The sequence below is a fragment of the Hakea prostrata genome, chromosome 3, assembly GCF_041222555.1.
Source record: "Hakea prostrata isolate BN-2017 chromosome 3, UWA_Hpros_2, whole genome shotgun sequence".
NCBI classification, from domain to species: domain Eukaryota; kingdom Viridiplantae; phylum Streptophyta; class Magnoliopsida; order Proteales; family Proteaceae; genus Hakea; species Hakea prostrata.
In genome coordinates this window covers 14,643,890-14,658,528 of record NC_142602.1, presented here as the reverse complement: position 1 = coordinate 14,658,528, position 14,639 = coordinate 14,643,890, and the positions used below count along the sequence as shown (strand labels likewise).

Here is a 14,639-nt window from a genome sequence, read left to right as displayed (position 1 = left end):
ACTTACATTCCCACAAAACCAGCTCTTACTTTTATTTTAAAAATTTTGAATTTAATTTGATTATTTAAAAAAAAAGAATACGTGGCATCATTAAATCATAGTTTGGTTGATCTTACAAGCTGGCAGAGCCGCACAGGTGCACCGTGCTAATGAAGATGCCAGCTCTTCTGTACGACGAATAGTAAAATGAACCTGGCCTAGTAGATGTCTTCGAGTCAATCCGGTCGGTCCGGTGTCTCCCGGTTTGAACCAAAGAGTCCGGTTTTTAAAGACGTATCACCATAGGTATGTTCTTTTCAGTATCTCTCGCGTTAAAATCCCGCAAGAGCGGAAATCATCCTCTGCGGCTTTGCCTTATTCCTTTGTGATCTCCGAGAAAGAGTTGAGAAAAACCTTGAAAATGGTACATCTGCTTACCTTTGTCCTTCTAGGGTTCTACTTAGGTCTTAGGTTTTTTTGCTTTCATTGTCATACTGTTTTCCCGATCTTCATCTCCGATTTAGGGTAACTGCTGATTGGGTTTAGGGTTTGGTCTTTATTTCTGCAGGCACTTCCAAACCAGCAAACTGTTGATTACCCAAGCTTCAAGCTTGTTATCGTCGGTGATGGTGGTACAGGTACGTGGTCTCTTTCGATATTCTCTTGGGAATCAACGAATTATATTTTTAATTATTATTATTATTCTTTTTTTAACCCTTATATAGTTTCTACTAAATTCTAGGGTTCCAGAGTTGTTTGTTTTATCACGCGCTGTGGACTTGTATAACTTGTTAATCCAAAATTTTTCTTCTTTTGAGGTTTTCAGCTGATGAAGCTAATTTGTAATTGATGCAGGGAAGACTACTTTCGTAAAGAGGCATCTTACTGGGGAGTTCGAAAAAAAATATGAACGTAAGCATTACATCTTCTTCAGTAGTTATTGTTTTAGTTCATCTGTGGCTAGAAGTTGACGGCTTGGTTTGAAACCATGATTTACAGCAACCATTGGTGTTGAAGTTCACCCCTTGGACTTCTTCACCAACTGCGGGAAGATCAGATTCTATTGTTGGGATACTGCTGGCCAGGAGAAGTTTGGTGGGCTAAGAGATGGATACTAGTAAGTGTTGGCTAAACTAATAGATGCTTGTGAAATCATTTTAAATTGTTCTTTCAGATGCTCTTGTCTTAACTTCAGGCTGCTTCACATTGTTGGTGAGAAATTTGGATTCCATAGCTGGTAAAAGCTATTAATTGAATAATATTCTCAGGGTGGCTTCGATTGATAGTGGTTCTTTTGAAAATAAAAAGTGTTTTCCTGTTGTTGGTTTGAAAATATGAATGTTTTGAAAATATGAATGTTTTGAAAATATGCTTCATAGATGATTAAAAAGCCTTGCTGTATACGTGTATGGTTTTGTCAGTTTCATTGTGCAAACTCTTTGTTCATTTCACTGGGCAATGAAAATCTGAATATACTTGCATCTGCATCCAATACATAAATTCTGATAGTCGTCATTAACTTAACCATCACAAATGTGTGATTTATTTTCTTGCATGATATATGTCATATGATTATTGATGACTTTTCTGTTGCAGTGAAGTAATGGGATTTTCTACCTTGTTGATTGTTGATAGTTTGGGGTACTGTAGTACAAACAGTTTTATTTAGCTTTTGAGTTGTCTTCTTACAATATATGAAAGGAACCATTGTGGTGCTTGCACCATTATTTTCTCATATATTGATTAAAAAAATAAAATCAAGGAATGGAGGGTAAGCTCAATTCGAGCTTTTCCTATAGGTTACAGCTAGTGGCTTCAACCAATGACATTTTGGGCCACACACTAGTATTAGTACCATTTCCATGGGGTTGGGGGTAGAGAGAGTGACTGTCTTGGCAGCCTGTAAATACTATTCCCATTTCAAGACCTTAATTCTTGATCTTGTTGCTTCTTTCAATTTTTAATTTTGTTTACTTAGAGTTGCTGAAGTGCCGTTCCCTTGACTACCGAGTGCAATTTGACACAAGGGGCGGTGTCTATGACATGTTATGCCTCCCAGATGAATGGTGATGTGTTGGAAGGGGTGGGGTTGTTCACTTTCATTGATGGTGCAAATTTCAATTGAAACAAGGCAAAAACCGAAATCTCCAGGTTTCAACTGAAATTTCGGTCGAAACCTGGTTTTTGAAATTTCGACCTTAGGTTTTGGGCCTTATGTGACCTCCATTTCATTTGACTTCTTGCCTCCTACCTATTTAAAACAAAATAGATACAATGGAACTAGTATCTTGCCAAAAAACACTAAAAATTTATAATTCAAGTAAACTAATAAATGACTGGTTCAGACAAGTATAAATTGTATTGCATACATGTATAGAATTATCAACATATATGAATTGTTTGATAGAATGGTCACATATATAAGAATTTAACAAAATTCAACGACCAACTTGATCAAATGATGGTGTCTCACAGATATTAAGTTGAAGCCTATATATCATGTATACAAATGTATAATTTAAAAAATAATTTTAAAATCAGAAAATAAAAAAAAATATTGCAAATAAAAAAAAAAGTTTAACAGGACACAATCATAGATCATAGTCATAGACTAAATATATATTAATTTGAAGGCAATACAAGATCATTAAAGGTATGAACAAAACAAAAATAAAAATGGCTCATGCTTCACATTCTATTCCTGCTGGAGTTTCCTTTATAGCTGTTGTGGCTTGAGAGGTGTTTGGAGGAGAAAGAGGAGCAATAAAGGTGTTTGCAGGCAAAGGAGTTGTGGAAATTAGCTGAAAATGGGATAAAAATCAATAAAAACAATTTAGACTGTCGAAACTTGCGAAATTTAGGTAAAAACCTGCAAAATTTTGGTTGAAACCTATGATTTTGACGAAATCTTGAAGGTTCCTTTTCAATTTCCAAAAATGCAGTGATTTCGGTCAAAATTTCGACCGTTTCAACTGAAATTTATTCCATGCTATCATTTTTGTCTGGCGATTTGAGCATCTTTTGTCCTTGTCTAAAATGTTGTAAATTTCTCCACTCACATTTTTTTAAAGATAAAGATATTCCTCTTAGATAATAACACAAGTCTATTGAAGACTAACTGTTGACTACCACTGGGACAGGACAATAATACCCTCGTGATATATTATGGACACATGACATTCTTTGGTCATTCAAATTTGCTTGGTTTCTAATTCAATGCATTTGTATAGTTCAATGTTACCTGTGCCTCAGAAGGTTGATTGTAGTATGCTTAACCATTGTTTTTCTTCTAGGAGAATTTTGTAGGATGTTTTGTTAAATAACATAAAAAAGATGTTTTTAGTGCACAAGGTTGGTTTATAATGTTCTTAGCCTTAGCTGCTTTCTAAGGGAGATTGTCTCCAGACTCGAAACATGTGACCACTTGATCTTATGGAGCATGGCTGTATTGTTAAACCAAGGTCCACCCTCTATTTTAATAAATAGTATTTGGAAGCAAAATATAGGGAAAATGGAGACCTTTTGTGTTGCAAGTTGACTAGATGGTGTGAACAAGGGTTCACCCCCATCCTCCGAAGTGGCACACCTAGTGCCTACCGAACCCTCATAAAAGGGTGGTGTGGTCCATTCCAGCCCAAAATATTTGTTGGATTCAATGTTTAGAATTTTAGTTTTTTGTTTTCAAAAGAGTCTTGATTAGTTTGAAGTCTTGTTTGATTTAAGAGTTTTTTTCATGGCACCCACTTAAGTTGGGCCTAAATTCTTTATTGCCCAATTAAGTGGGAAAAATTATAATATGCCCATTTTTCACTTTTTTGAAGATTCCAAGTTACCCACTATTAACTTTCCAAGTTTTGCTGCTAGTTTTTAAAATTTAAGTGGTCAACTGACCAAAATACCCCTTTGTTTGTCAAATTAGTAAAATGCTTTCTCACTCACTTAAGTGACCTAACCCCTAGGTCACCCATCTTCTTCCTATATCTCACCAGAAACTCTGCCACCGCCGGCAACCACCGCCCCTTCCCTGCCATTGTTATTCCTGTCCTCACTGGTGCCACACTTCCATCCATTGCAAGACAACAAGTAAAATCGGATAAACAAGTAGAAAGGAAAAAGACGAAGAAGCATGGAGATGGGTTTATTTCAATCTATCCCATTTCTTGACTTGTGCATTGAATCGAATTAGAAGATCCGAGACATCCATAGATTTGTAAATTACTTGCTATAACTTTACTGGTTTCCTTCATATAGAGATCTGGAAAAGAAAAGGGAATCGATGTGTATATGGATGATGAAGACTTGCGGAGTAGAGACAAGTTGGATCCAAATTACACAACATAATTCAACAATCCAAAATTTCGATCGTTGGTTTCTTTGAGTACTATGCAGATAGCATTTGGTGCCTCCAATAATTGGTGGAGATTGTTTAATACCATGGATTTAACGGTTAAATAATTATGCCCATCTACTTCTATGTTAGTTGAGGCAAGGTTCAGCATCAAAGTGGAAGCTTTGAAATTTCATTTGAGAGACGTGAAGATATTTGATGAGATTACCGTAAAGCGCTTGTTGGTTTGTGGCATTTGAATTGAGCCTGAAAGACGATACTCGAAGAAGACAAATGAAGTAATGAATCTCTAGTACCTCTGAGCTGAGAAAGACTGTTGAAGAGCAAACCAAGCATGATCGCGTCTTCAACCCTAACCCTAACGCCATTTCTATTGCAACATCTTTGAAATTAAAGGAAGGGAGAAAGGAAAAAGAGAGAGAGATGAGATAGAGAGATTCTAGGTTTTGTAACACATGATTTTATATATGATTTTGGACCCTGCATGTTAATTGCAACATCTAATTTCACCACAATCTAATTCTTCCCTAATCTCTCATGGATTCTGATGGGTTTTTTGTTTCATTTTTCTTAAAATATCTGAAAGCTCTTATGGTTGGCTATGCATTTTTAATGCTGTTTTTAGTTTATTCGGATAAGTAGCTGCAACTCTTAAGCTTTTGTGGAGGGGGAGAGAAGATGATTGGGGTAAGTAGTTGGTGCTCAATGCAAGGAAGGAGACGGCCAAGAATTAGGGTTGTGAGAGAACAAGACACTTGTCACCAATCTAAAGGTAAACTGGAGCAAACTTGAGTGTCTTAAACAGGAGCTGACCCTGCTTGTTCACCTTTTTCTTGCTTGTCAAATGAAAATCAATAATACTTTGGACAGGAAGAGGTTTTATCCATGAGGGCATTTTAGTAATTGACAAGCATAGGGGTATCTTAGTCACTTGACCCCTAAAATTTGAAAAATCAACGGTCAGACCTTTGAACTTAACAGTGGGTAACTTGGAATTTTCAAGAAAGTGAAAAGCGGGCAGTCAAGAATTTAGGCCCAACTTAGGTGGGCGCTATGAAAAAAACTCTTGATTTAAAGAAGAGTTCTTGAATCCTTAGGAATTATTTTTTTTTTGGGGAGGGGGGCTGTGGAATAAAGAGTCTTGTAGTCTTTTATTACAAGAGTTCTTTGCCTTTTGTTAGAGTCTAAGAAGGAATCTATTTTGAACGAGATTCCATTAGATGTTTATGCATTTGGATGGTTGAGATTAATTGTAAGGGAGATCCTAAACTGTAAAGGAATCCCCCTTAGGTTGGAGTCTTTAGTAGGCTATAAATAAGCCTTGTTTTTCATTATATTTTTTTGAAGTCTGATTATTTGAAAAAGAATTGATTAAGGATCTTGGCCTTGGTGGGGAGGTCACAGTTGAGTAAAAGATTCAGAGTTCTCTTTTTAAATGATCAGCCCCTTCTTTCTAGCACTCTTCTTCCAGTTTCCAGCATTTACAAACAATTACAGCATCTTTTCCAAGTATGCACCCCTGGCCCCTTTTCCCCTCCCCTTCCACTTCCCTCGCATAGCACCTCTAGCCCCTCCCCTCCGTCGCAGCCCTCCCCCAAACCCCTCCTCTTCATTGCAGCAACCTCCCCAGCCCCCTCTTCCCCTTGCGACAGCAGCCCCTCCCCTAAATGTTTCTTGCGATGTCTCCTCTTCCCCCCTCTTCTCTGTTTTTTTCCTGGTTCTTGATTCTTGCGGCTAGATTGAAACGGCAGAAAGAAAAGAAGAGAAATGAAGAAGAAAGAAAAAGAAAACAAGGAGGAAGAAAGAAAAGAAAGAAAAGAAAGAAAGAATAAAGATCCAACCAAGAATCCCTCTTACCGCAAGATTTTCCCCTCCTCTTCCCTTCCAATTGCAAGTCTCATCCTCCCTCCCTTTGCCGCAAGATCCCTTATTTCGTCCCTCCCTCCCTTATCCATGATATTTCTCTTCCCCCCTTGCCTAATTTAATAGCACCCTATTGCATCTCAAATTAGAATATCCTATGACAACCCACATCCTTTCAATTTATCTCCAAATTATTTGACTAAATTTCCCCATCCCTCCCTTTGGGCATATCTCACCCTATCTTTATTATACCAAAATAGCCCATTCCCCTTCCCATCAAACCTAATCCATTCCTAGGACCTTTAGGTATTCCTATAACTAGAGATACATAATCTATTACCCTTTTAATCCACTCAAGCCATCCCATAGGGTATCCATAATTTTTAACTATCTCATAGCATACCCAAACCCTCCCGTATGATACCCATAGAAAACATCTCCTTGTCGACCCGTATACCATATCCTAATCCTCGGACAACCCATTATTTGCTGGTTTTAGTCAAAGAGGAGGATCCTGTGTTACATCATTGGAACAACCTTGTTGAACTCATAAGCATGAAGAAAGCAATCATTAACTTTTGCAATTTGGTGCCATTAATGTTGCTATGATCTAGTTTTATGGTTTCATCTTACTGAAATGGTTATGATCCACAAGTTGTGTACTTCTGTAGATTGTAGGAATCAAACATCGAAAGTTTTAGGAGTTGTATGGCAAATGATTTTGTGCCAGTTTGCCCAATTTGGTTCAGAATGAACTTTTTATGCTTCTGTGCCAATTTGGGCAAATAATAGGTACTGAAATCTTGTATAGTTGGGCATAGATGGGCACGTTTCTTTGGCAAAATGGGCACATAATCTTGTATTGTATGTACAAAATGGGTACTTTTAAAAAAAACAAAAATAAAATAAATAACAAAGGTAAAGACAAATACTTAATTGACATTCAGTAACAATTGACTTTGTACTACGGTTAGTGCTACCAAATTTGCCACTTGTATAATCTTCAGTACAACAAAGCACACTAATATGCAAGAGAAGTAGACAAGTTGCTGAATATCGATTTGGGTACTACAATTTAAGACTACTATACACCTAAAGAAGTGCTTGAGCTGCCTAGGTGATCTCCTTTTTCTTTTTATAATATCATCGAGGGTCAAAGCTGATCCAGATCACATTTGAAGCATTGTTGGTTGGCCTAATCTGCGGATACACGAGTGCTCAGTTTTCAATTGCACTGCTGCATATCCCAATCCCCTTACCATTACAGATACTCAGTTCCATCCACTTCATCTTCTTTTGTGCACCATATACCCTGCCATACAAATATGAAAAGGCTGAGAAGACAGTTGTCCTCTATTTCTGTTCATTCATAGAATACTTGGGAGCCAATAATTCGCAAGTAAGGCTGAACATCAGTTGTAAAATCACCAGCAGCAACCATAAATATTTGAGCAAATTGCACTGGAGCCCCAAAATGGAGGCTTTAAAACATTGGCACCCCGCTTTATGTTTGAAAAACATAGACATCCCAATTCATTAAACACATTAGTCCATTATGTTAATGAAACAGTTAACCCACTGTTTATTTTTTCTTTAATTCCAAAAATGCCCTTACCAAAATCTGAAGAGAAAAAAATACAACAACAATGTCTTCATCAAATAAACTTTGTAGGCAAAAAAATGCCTTTTTTTTCTTCTATTTTTGGTAAATGAGAATAAGATTTCTTGGAAGGGTTATAATAGTCTTTGCAATAATATAACTCTAACAGAATAGGACCTATGTGTTTTTCAAATAGAAAGTGGGGTGTCATTGCTTTAAAGCCTCCATTTTGGGGTGCCAGGGCAATTTGCTCCAGATATTTATTTGCTCAAGCAATCTTTCAACTCACTGCCCCCAACCCACACAGAGGAAAAAAAAACAAACTTTTTTCTAGAGCACAACAATACTAAAAAAGACATAAAATCAAGGCAGAAACCTCTTTTTTGGGATTAGAAACTTAACAAGAAAACAGAGTGAGAGAAGAAGAGAAATGGGAAAAGGCAAATGAAAGGTAGATGGTAGAAACCCCTTTGTGTAGCTCTTCGAAAATTAGAACACCATACTGACTCTGATGAAGACAAACCATGAAGACATAAACAAATGATCCAAACTTCGTGATGAAAGCAAAGTACCGAATAGGTGCTCAAAAGAAATAAATAAACTGAAAACAGAAAAATCAGACCCTTGTTTTTCCCCTTTTGAAGCTGCAACTATTGAGTATTCTTCACTTGAGACAACTTTCGTTGGAGCTTATGGCTTCAGTTGTAGAGAGAGAGACGGCGAGAGTGAAGGAGACAGACGAGAGAGTCGTTTGTTAGGGCTTACAACTTCGGTTTGTAGAGGAAAGAGTGAGAGTCAACCGAGACGAGAGTGATTTGGGAAGGGTTTTTGATAATATAAGTCAAATTACGTTGATACCCCCACTCACCGTCAAGTGCTCCCTTGGTCCCCGCATTTTTTATGAGAGCTGCTTTTGGGCACAAGCAACTCCAATTTGGAGCTTCTTGTTGGCACACTTTTTTAGACTGGTTTACCATACAAGATTTTGACAACTTCTGTGCCAAATTTGGCAAATGGCACAGAATAAGTGTGCCGGGAGCATCACCATACAATGCCTTAGTTGCCCATTTTATTGTCTTCTGAAGAGAGTGGTCATTTCTCTATAGTCTCCCCACTTAGATTGAGGATGACGTTTTATATTGGTGTTTTCTTGATACCTGTCATTGTTGTGTATTTAGTTACCAAAGATATTGGATTTGGGCTCCCTATCTAATCATTCATAATGGATGGGGTTCCTCAGATGTGGTTCATTTGGTATTAGCATTATTGACTAACAGCCCAATGAATGGGAACTTATTACTGAAATTTGAAAATGATTCCTATTCTTTTATATGATAGGCTTGCAAGCCTCCATTTTGTCATGGAAATGGGAGGTCTCCAAAAGCATGGGGTATTTCTTCATAACGATATTACAACGGACTTCCCAGAAAACTGATGATGTAAATCCAATTTTAGGGTTAGAATTTTTAAGAGGACCTCCTTAGAATTTGGGGTTTGTCCAGAATCTTCCGGCAATTTAATGGAAGGATCTTAATACCCAAGGGTGATTTTAAGACTATTATGGGTTGGAAAGGATCAACCTAAAATTATATATAAAGTCTTTTAAGAGAAAAAGGATAGTTTAGGGTTTTTACAAAAATCTATAGGGGTAAGGTAATTGGGATGGAAGTAAAATTAGATTATTTCTTTCTCCAAGAACCTGTTGTCTTACAATCTCTCCACATTACAAGGACTCTTGACCAAAGGTTATTAAAGTGGCAAAGCGATTGGGGCCCCGTCTTGGCGATTAGGCGACTAAGCGGTGCTTAGGCGGCAATAAAGCGACCAAAGCGGTTTAGTCAATATTACTACTTTTAAACTACTTTTTAAAACAAATACTTTTTATAATAAATTAAAGCACTAAACAAACATTCAACACTCACATTCATAAAAATAAAAATAAAAAAACATTCAAGAATCACAATTATGAAAAACTATCCAAAAAAAGATTAAAAACATGACTTCATTTCATCTAGCATCATAAGATTCATAACAATAATTATGTAGTATGTACTATATCAGTAATCAATGTGAAAAATGAAAATGAAAGTAGTAATTTTACATTCTTATTTACCTCTTGATAGTGTGACGCCAAATAAGTGTCTTGTACTCTTGTGCATAGATCAGTAATCAGAATTGATGTATCTATTTTTCCCTTTTTTTAACCAAACAGTGCCAACATGATAAATTAATAGTTCTCATTATTCCGATTTTCAAGTCATTGTTTATTTAATGATTCATTGATTATCAATGTTGAATATGACTCGTGCTTCACATTCTGTTGCCGATAGACACTATAGGCCTCGGAGTTCATTTGCAAATTGGGCCTCGATTCCGAAATGGCTCACATATTTAAATTTATATACGGTATTGTAGAATAAATTATGATTAAGAAAAAGAAAAAATAATATGCACAAATCACAAAATGTAAAAAAAACGGTTACTTTAGCATCTAGGTGGCAATATGGCGCAAAATGCGGCAAAGTGGTAGTGCCTAAGCAAAAGAACGGCAAGAAATCAGCACGTTAATTAAGCGGCAACAATTTAAGCAATTCAAAAACCGCTTTGCCGCCTAGGCGGACGCTTTGATAACCATGCTCTTGACATAGAATTCTACTAAGTCAAAAAAAACCACATGCTGGATTAGAATTTAAATTAACTTAAATAAGCACATACTAATTTAGGATAACCTAGGACTCAACCAAACAACTTGGAATCAAAATAAAGCTCAGTAACCAATCCATCCTCAACTTAACGTAGGTATTTTAACTCAAATAAAATTTTGAAACATTCTGGAAATAATTCCAGAATAAACAGGGGGTAAAATGCCCAAAATACCCCCAAATAGGGGTTCGGCCAGGTTAGGGTGGGGCTTCTTGGGGCCATCCTGGGGCCCCACTTGAGGTTTCAGCCGGGGGGTCCGTGTGTTCACATCAACTGGGCTAATCTAATTTGAGATTTTTATTTTATGCATCTCTTTTAAGATCCAGTGAACTGAATGTTATTTATGCCACTCACCTCTCAAAAAAATTGCATTCAAATTTCTGTATGGAGGGATCTTACTGGTGTAGGCTGTTGATTTCACCGTTTGAAGTATCTTCAATTCAACTTCTAGATTGTTTTTGTGCTAAACTTCTTGGTGCTATTTGCAGTATCCATGGACAATGTGCGATCATCATGTTTGATGTCACTGCCCGATTGACATATAAGAATGTTCCTACATGGCATCGAGATCTCTGCCGGTGCGTAATAATATGCAAATTGAGGCTAGCTGTGTTTCTAGTTTCTCCAGTCATGTTCCATTAATGCATATTGTCTGTCTCTGAATGTATTTTTTTTCTTTCCTGGAATGACAGTGTTTGTGAGAATATCCCTATTGTTCTGTGTGGAAACAAGGTTGATGTGAAGAACAGGCAGGTGAAGGCAAAGCAAGTCACATTCCATAGGAAGAAAAATCTTCAATACTATGAGATATCTGCTAAGAGCAACTATAATTTTGAGAAGCCTTTCCTGTATCTTGCCAGGAAGCTTGCAGGGTAATGAAACAATCTAGTTCCAACTTTACCACTTTTGTGCTACTAAATGTTGCAGAAATCAATAATGTCACAATTTCCTGTGGTCTATAGGGATCCTAATCTCCACTTCGTAGAATCTCCTGCTCTGGCTCCCCCTGAAGTGCAGCTTGATTTGGCTGCTCAGCAACAGTAAGTTTTTTAAGATCTCATTGATTGTTTTCTTACACTTTTATTTATACCTGAAATTGACTATAGGATGGATTGCTGTAAGCATTCAATTTTTTTTTTTTGAGCGGTAAGTACTGTTCCCTTCAAGTAGGTATCAGCAAAGGTTTAATGCCAATTTCCAGCCTTACCTGAACCCGCTTCTATCAGGTTGGGGTTGGTCAGATGCAAGTAAAAATCATGAATGCTTAGCCTTAAAAAATCGTTGATGTGGCAGCCTTTTCTTTTGTGTGATTTACACATTTTGCAATGTCTGATGTGGACTCCCTAGTACTTATTAGTTATTTGAAGAAAATGTTTGCAAGCTTAAGTATATTGTATGTTGGGATTTTGTTTGAGTTTGCTTTTCCCCAGTCTCATTAAACATAGAAAATAATGTCAAAACCACACAAGTAATGAGCATTTGAGAACTTGTAATGGCTATGGTCCAATGCTGCTAGTGGGACTAACTCATTTATCATGATGTGGACATACTGGTTGGGTGTGATCCCAGGGGTGTGATGCCAGCCATTCTTTGTCACACCAGCATATGCTTTTCGTGATTCTGTTTCTAGCACTTCTCTTTCCAGTTATTGGTTTAGTTTGGATGTAAGATTTTGAAACAGAGAGCTGTGTATTGATGTAATGGTTGCTTTTTGTGAAGCAATTTGGGAAAATATATCTTTTCTTAGGTTGAAAAAGGGGGAAATTTTTTTCCACTCGATGGATTATTGTGATCATTGTGGAGTATATATATATATATATTTTAATGTGTTTTATCTTATCATGTTTGCTGTATTTCTGGGTTTGCAGGCATGAAGCTGAGCTTGCTGCCGCTGCTGCTCAGCCTCTCCCTGACGATGATGATGATGCGTTTGAGTAGAATGATTAGAAGAATGGAGCGAGGTTCTTGTTATTCTTATATTTCTCTTAGCCTTGTGGTTCACTTGTCATATGGACCATTGGTTCACTTGTTATATGGACCATTGAATTTGGTTCCCAAATTTTCTGCAAATATAAGGATCTTATTATCAGGATTTTCCTTTTCTTATACTGAGAGTAATGGTTGATATTTGATAGGATCTTTTATTTTGGTGTCATGGGTACGCCATATGTGCTTTTGGTGGCTGTGCATGGTCTGTTGTTAGTCTGACCATATCGTTTCATCATGATTTAATTAAAAATAGAGCAAATTGCATCAACATCATTTGTGTTTTCAAACAATTATGTATATCCCCTCGGAATCATTCATCTCTCCATATTTTGGGCCTAATACCATACATAGCTTTCCAAGGCCAAAATTTACAATCTATTTCAACAAACTGTCATTCTTAAACGGTCTAATACTTGAATCTTTCATCTTATATAGTCTATCTGAAAAATAGATTTGTTAGATTAAGAAGTCAGTTTTTAGATTTGAGGTTTAGGGAGAAGATCAACAACCGCTTGTGCATTGCATCACATCCCTGTAGTCTGGTTTTAATCTTGAACCCGACAGCTCTTCTGATTGATTAACGGTTAACGGTCGAAAAGAGGAGGTAAAGGTTTACTTGGGGTGAGGGGTATTTATGTTTTAATACATTAAAATTTAACAGTTAAGTTAAAATTAACGTTGGGTTTTTTGTAATATTTTATGTTTACCAAATTTGGCAAACTGAAATATTGACTATTGACATAAGTAGGTGAAAGGAAAAAGAAAAAAAAAGTCTCGAGTTTTCTATAGGTTGTTTGCTTTAATGGGATTTAAATTATGCTTGGCATGTTTTAGTGCTCAAATTATCGATTGCACACTTTTAAAATTACAAGTTGCACAATTATAACATTCTATCTAAGATCCTCTTATGTCACGAATAAAATGACAAAATGATCATCATTAGAGTCAAATGATATAATTACCCTTATTTAAACCCTCCCATACCCAACTCTAGGTTGCTGATCTTCTACCTATATGGCTATATCCGCTGAAAATTGCCCACCACCATTGCTAGAAACCACCCCAACCCCTCCCCTTGCCGGCAACCACCGCCAACACCTTCCCCAACCGGAAATCACCCCCTCCCCTCCCTCTCGTTGAATTTGCTACAAGAACAAACTCAAACTAAAGGTTTCCTTCCTAAATCTTGATAACTTGGATGGGAAAATTGGATTTTTCCGATAAGGGTACTTATTTGATGCGCGATAACCAAATTAGTAATAACAAGAATCTACTAGCATTTCATCCAAGACATTTTAATTTCTTCCCATAACCTATTATCTAGTAACAAGAATCTTTAGGCATATATTCTGCATATAGTCATGTGATGTCGAAACGACAAAGAACGAGACCAAACAAAAGATTGGATAGAAAATGGAGAACTCTATCTCTTGAAAGTTTCTTAAAAAACAATAATATTCAGTTGCTCTTCAAAAGACTCCCAAAACATGGTTTTAGAGTACCAAGAAACCCTAAAATGAAAAAAGAAAAAGAAAATTCAACAACTGAGATAGACGATCTTTAGGTCTTGATCATGATATTTTCTTTAGGAATGGTAAAGTTGGGGATTGCGTAAATCAGTAACATCTGAGATGATTCAACAACTTAACAAGATCACAAAAGAGAAGTTTCAAGGCTCTGACCTCAAATTCGACTATAGATATTGCATGCATATATGTTTTCAATTTAGGTTCTTGTTGCTTGTTTTGCAACGTTTGAAAAATAAATGAGAATGATTCATTGTAGTTGATTTGTTGTAAACTTGTGTTAGCTCCACTCCACCCAAGGGCAGAACTAAGATCCAACATTTGGGGGGGGGGGGGGGGGAGAGGCAAAAACCCCAAGAGGGGAGACAACACCCAACAAGGGGCGAGGCCACATATTTACGTCTCGCGGCAATGTTGCAAAAGGGAATGTTTCATTATAAGTTGATATGTTGTAAACTTGTCTTAGCTCCACTCCACCCAAGGGCGGAAGTAGGATCCAACATTTGGGGGGGGGGGGAGAGGGCGAAATGGGAGTCCAGATCACCTCTGCGTTGGGGGAGCATTAACGTTTTTTCACCATACATATTGTGTGGCCCACTAAGGTCCCACCTATGAATTATTTTATCATATT

The 14,639-nt window shown here is 37.0% G+C and overlaps 1 protein-coding gene across 1 annotated transcript; it reads left to right on the top strand.

Annotated features, from left to right (window-relative positions):
* The first annotated feature begins 319 nt into the window (after window positions 1–319).
* Window positions 320–12,669, top strand: LOC149021052 (GTP-binding nuclear protein Ran-3-like). Its single transcript, XM_089149317.1, has 8 exons — window positions 320–403; window positions 548–617; window positions 835–891; window positions 979–1,096; window positions 10,982–11,071; window positions 11,186–11,365; window positions 11,456–11,533; window positions 12,362–12,669. Exons 1-8 carry the CDS (start codon window positions 401–403, stop codon window positions 12,429–12,431), a joined length of 666 nt encoding a protein of 221 aa, XP_089005443.1. The 5' UTR covers window positions 320–400; the 3' UTR covers window positions 12,432–12,669.
* Window positions 12,670–14,639: the final 1,970 nt, after the last annotated feature.